Source organism: Adiantum capillus-veneris, chromosome 16 (genome assembly GCF_014529385.1).
Source record: "Adiantum capillus-veneris isolate H3 chromosome 16, ASM1452938v2, whole genome shotgun sequence".
Taxonomy (NCBI): Eukaryota; Viridiplantae; Streptophyta; class Polypodiopsida; order Polypodiales; family Pteridaceae; genus Adiantum; species Adiantum capillus-veneris.
In genome coordinates, this window is record NC_140946.1 from 10,376,540 (window position 1) to 10,380,535 (window position 3,996).

Consider the following 3,996-nt stretch of genomic DNA (forward strand, 5'->3'; position numbering starts at 1 on the left):
AAAAATGATTCACAATTCCGAAAACGAGTACTCTCTCTCGGGAGAGGCAAGCACAGGGAAGGGGGGGGGGACTCAGCACTCAAGGGCACGTGCCATTTATTGAAGCCCAAGCGGTGGGATCCACGGCAACGAAGCTAGGACACAACGATCGAGACGCGCACAACCGTAGGATGCCGGGGTAAACTAGGACGCGAAAAGGTAAACTTGGACAAGGAGGGGGGCTTGTCCAAGTTTATTTATCATGCCGGGGTTTTCTTATATGTCAACTTCCCCGTCGCGGGCGTAACGGTTAGAGCATTGGGCTCTCATGGAGGTGACGAGGGTTCGAGTCTCTCTGCCCTCTCTCTGCCCGTGATCGGTGCCCATTTTTTTCTGCCATCCATTCGTCTCGAGATTCCCCCTTTGAACCCCCACCTCCCCCTTTGGACCCCCACCGCGGATCCCATCTCTTTTCTCCCGGGCCCTTTAGTGTTGAAAGAAAGGGGAGGGGGGGGGGGGGGGGGGGGGGGGAGGGGGGCTAATGCGTTACTATTTCTTTTAACGCTTGCCACTAAGTAGGTGTCTATTCCTTGATCTGTTAGTAAAATGTTTTGTTCAATGGTACAGAGCAAGCTGATTGGCTGTCTCTTCGCTTTCGGGTGTAGAGCGTGTCCACCACCTGCTAGGTTTTTTGAGCAAGCGCCCAATCCACGTCCAGAACGGCCGCCGGCCATGTGTGAAAGAAGCCTTCTTCAAAGTTCAAGCTATCGTTTAGAGAGGCAGGTATTTTGATTGGACAGAATAAAGGTTTTTGGAGAGCACTGCTTATCTCCACAGGCGCCCTTATCCTCCTAATATCTACACGCACCACTCGTGGTAAGGCCTCACGCTTCATCTCTGCTCTCTTCCTCTTTCTGTAGCTTTACAGCTCCCAGCGATGGCTTCCACAGTCACCTTCACCCCCTCCGGCCTGGTCTCGCCTTTAAAGGCACTTGCCTCCTCCAAATCGTCCTTCACAGGAGCTCACTCTACACGGGGCGGGCTGACTGCAGTAGTTGCGAGCAAGGCCAGGGTGAGCTGCGCTGCAAGCGAGCAGAAGAGCGGCATTGAGGGAAGCGGCAAGCAAATCGCCACCGCCCTCGCCCTAGCTGCGGTTCTCAGCACTGCACCTCTTGCGTTTCCCCAGAACGCCTCTGCGGACATTGCCGGCCTCACCCCCTGCAAGGACTCCAAGGCCTTCGCAAAGAGAGAGGAGAAGGAAATCAAGAAGCTTGCCAAGAGGCTCGACAAGTACGCTCCCGACAGTGCTCCTGCCCTTGCGATCAACGCCACGATAGAGAAGACGAAGCGCAGGTTCGATTTCTATGGCAGCCATGGCCTGTTGTGTGGAGCTGATGGACTGCCACACCTCATTGTCGATGGAGATCAAGCGCACCTTGGCGAGTTCGTATACCCAGGTATCCTCTTCTTGTACATTGCTGGTTGGATCGGATGGGTAGGCCGATCCTATCTCATTGCTATCAAGGATTCCAAGAAGCCTGCAGAGAAAGAGATCATCATCGATGTTCCTCTGGCCTCCCGTCTTGCATGGCGTGGTTTTATCTGGCCTCTTGCGGCCATCTCAGAGCTGAGAAATGGCAAGCTTATTGAGGATGCGGCCAACATCACTGTCTCCCCTCGATGAATGGTGGCCTTGCCTTGTGTATTTTGAGTATTGCCGGGCCTTAAGCCTCTGTTGAATCTTGTTTTAAAAAATGTAACTTGTTTATAGTGGACACTCTCAATGTTGGCATTGTGTGTGTGAGAGAGAGAATTACGTAGGCTCATTGTAGTTCCCATTTGAGCAGGCTGAGTACGACGAGTGAAACTATGGTCTTCGATTGTTTGCGATCGGCAATGGTTCTATCCGCTCGAGAAAAAGTAGGGTTGGGCATTTGTCGCAAGGCGTCCCTCTTGCCACTAAGCTTGTACAAGCACTCGTTTTCTTATGAAAGAGAAGTGGCAGATTGTGTTGAATAGTTTTTGTTTTATTGACCTCTCACGGTCTTAGTTCATTTGAGTTGTTCTCAGCCAGTTTATTTCATATCTAGTTGACATGCAAGTTTACAAAGCAGCAGCTCACATTTTACTTGAGTTAACAACTAGCTCACACCAAGTTCCCCTTTGGGATGAACGGATGTGATCTTTGTTTACATCTGTTGGCAATTTTCAACCACAGATCCCCCCAAAGTTTTCGTGTTACTTAGTAACAATGCTGCTGAAGTGATGGTATTAGGACTCTAATTGCATTTCGGTATTAGGACTCTAATTGCATTTCTCCTTCCTTCGTAGTGTGGAGAATTGTTTAAATAGGAAAGTTGTACAAAGCTCAAGATTGCTAAAAGCCGTTCATGGGAGAGGGCATATCCCTTGAAAAGAGACGAAAATTTAGTCTCGTCTCGATCTCATCCATTTGGTTGATTGTCATAGTTTTGGGGATACCGCTTTCCTTGTGGCTCTACTTCCATGTTTTAATGTGCCGAAAAGGGTGGTTTCAATGGGCAATATGTTAAGGAGAATTGTGTTGCGTGGGTGTTAACTTGGTATGCTTGTCAAACAAAGAGCTCTTTTATTGGGTGTTTGAAGACTTTTGTAAAAAAATCTGTAAGAGTCCACTTGAAAAACAGCTATAGGGAAACATCCCCTACACGCAGAACAAAATAATGAGAAATTGGAGAATAATCTAGTGATCCCATCTTTAAGAACTAGTGAGTCCCAATGAACATAATTTGACCATTCTCTGTGTCAGACGGTTTGAAATTAAGCTCAAATTTCTCTAATAAACAGATGAGTTTGTGTTATGGGTCTACATACCTTCTATATTTTTTAGAAAAGCATTGTTTGACATCTGATAACCATCCAAGGAAGGTGAAGAAATATACATTTGTGCCAAAAGTGCCATATCTGAAAAAAGAGAATCTGATATTATTAAACTTTTGATTGAATTTTGTACCCCAAAGCTGTGTATGCAAATGAAATGCATGCTTAACTATTTTTGTGAAGTTTTGTGGTCATTTGCAAAAGTCAAATTTTTAATAATTGCACTAGTCAACAATCCACCTTTGTGGCTAGTTGGCAAGACTAATGCTATGTAGAATGGAGAGGGTTGGGTGAAGTTTCTTCGATGCATTGGTAGGTTTTGTAGTGGAGCATTTCTTCACAAGGTGACCATGGATTCCACAATGGAAGCAAGCATTAGGTAAGTGCTTGTAGTGAATTGAGTTGAATGCATCTAACACCCATTGTCTCATTTAATCAAGATGCTCCTATAAAGCTCTATAGAGAGGTCAAGCTCCATGCGAACTTGAAAATGCCAAAGGGTTTGAACTCTTGTTGGGGTCTCATGCCAAGGACATGGTCAAGAGGCTTCACAATAGCCTTGATAAGGCGGTGATACTGGAAGGGAGTATTTAGGACCTCCATCCACATTGTGGAGAAGCTATGGCTTAATGTTGATAGGAATGAATATTTAACATGCAAATTGTGTTCACACACTTTTTTACATAGAATTTATGTAAATGTAGTATTGAAAATAGGGATGATGATTGATGTTCTTTAAAAAGATACAAAAGAATATTTAACATGCAAATTGTGTGTAAATTTTTTATCACAGAGAATTTATGTATATGTAGCGATAAAAATAGCGAAGATGTTTAAGGTCTTTTAAAAAGATAAAAATGGATATTTAATATGCAAATTGTGTGCAAATACTTTTTTGCATATAATTTATGTGAATGTAGCATTTAAAATAGCGATGATTGATGAATAAAGCATTCTTTTGAATATGATTAGCTAGTATATAATTTCATAAGAACATTTAAAAACAACAAAATCAAACATTTCAAACATTTGTATATGAAATACTCTTCACAATTGCGTGACCGACCAAGTATTTTATATACTTAATACTTAAAAAATTAACTACACATGCATATACAAATTATATGACGTTCGTATGGTCGGGTTAACGACTTAAAC

General features: G+C 43.8%; 1 protein-coding gene across 1 annotated transcript; it reads left to right on the plus strand.

Moving 5' to 3' along the window:
- Nucleotides 1–822: 822 nt before the first annotated feature.
- On the plus strand, nt 823–1,754 carry LOC147438552 (photosystem I reaction center subunit III, chloroplastic-like). The gene has a single exon (XM_086484642.1). It carries the CDS (start codon nt 917–919, stop codon nt 1,661–1,663), a length of 747 nt encoding a protein of 248 aa, XP_086340768.1. The 5' UTR covers nt 823–916; the 3' UTR covers nt 1,664–1,754.
- Nucleotides 1,755–3,996: the final 2,242 nt, after the last annotated feature.

What these genes read in the sequence shown, in the direction of transcription:
- LOC147438552 (XM_086484642.1), top strand. Translation starts at nt 917, where the DNA reads ATGGCTTCCACAGTCACCTTCACCCCCTCCGGCCTGGTCTCGCCTTTA.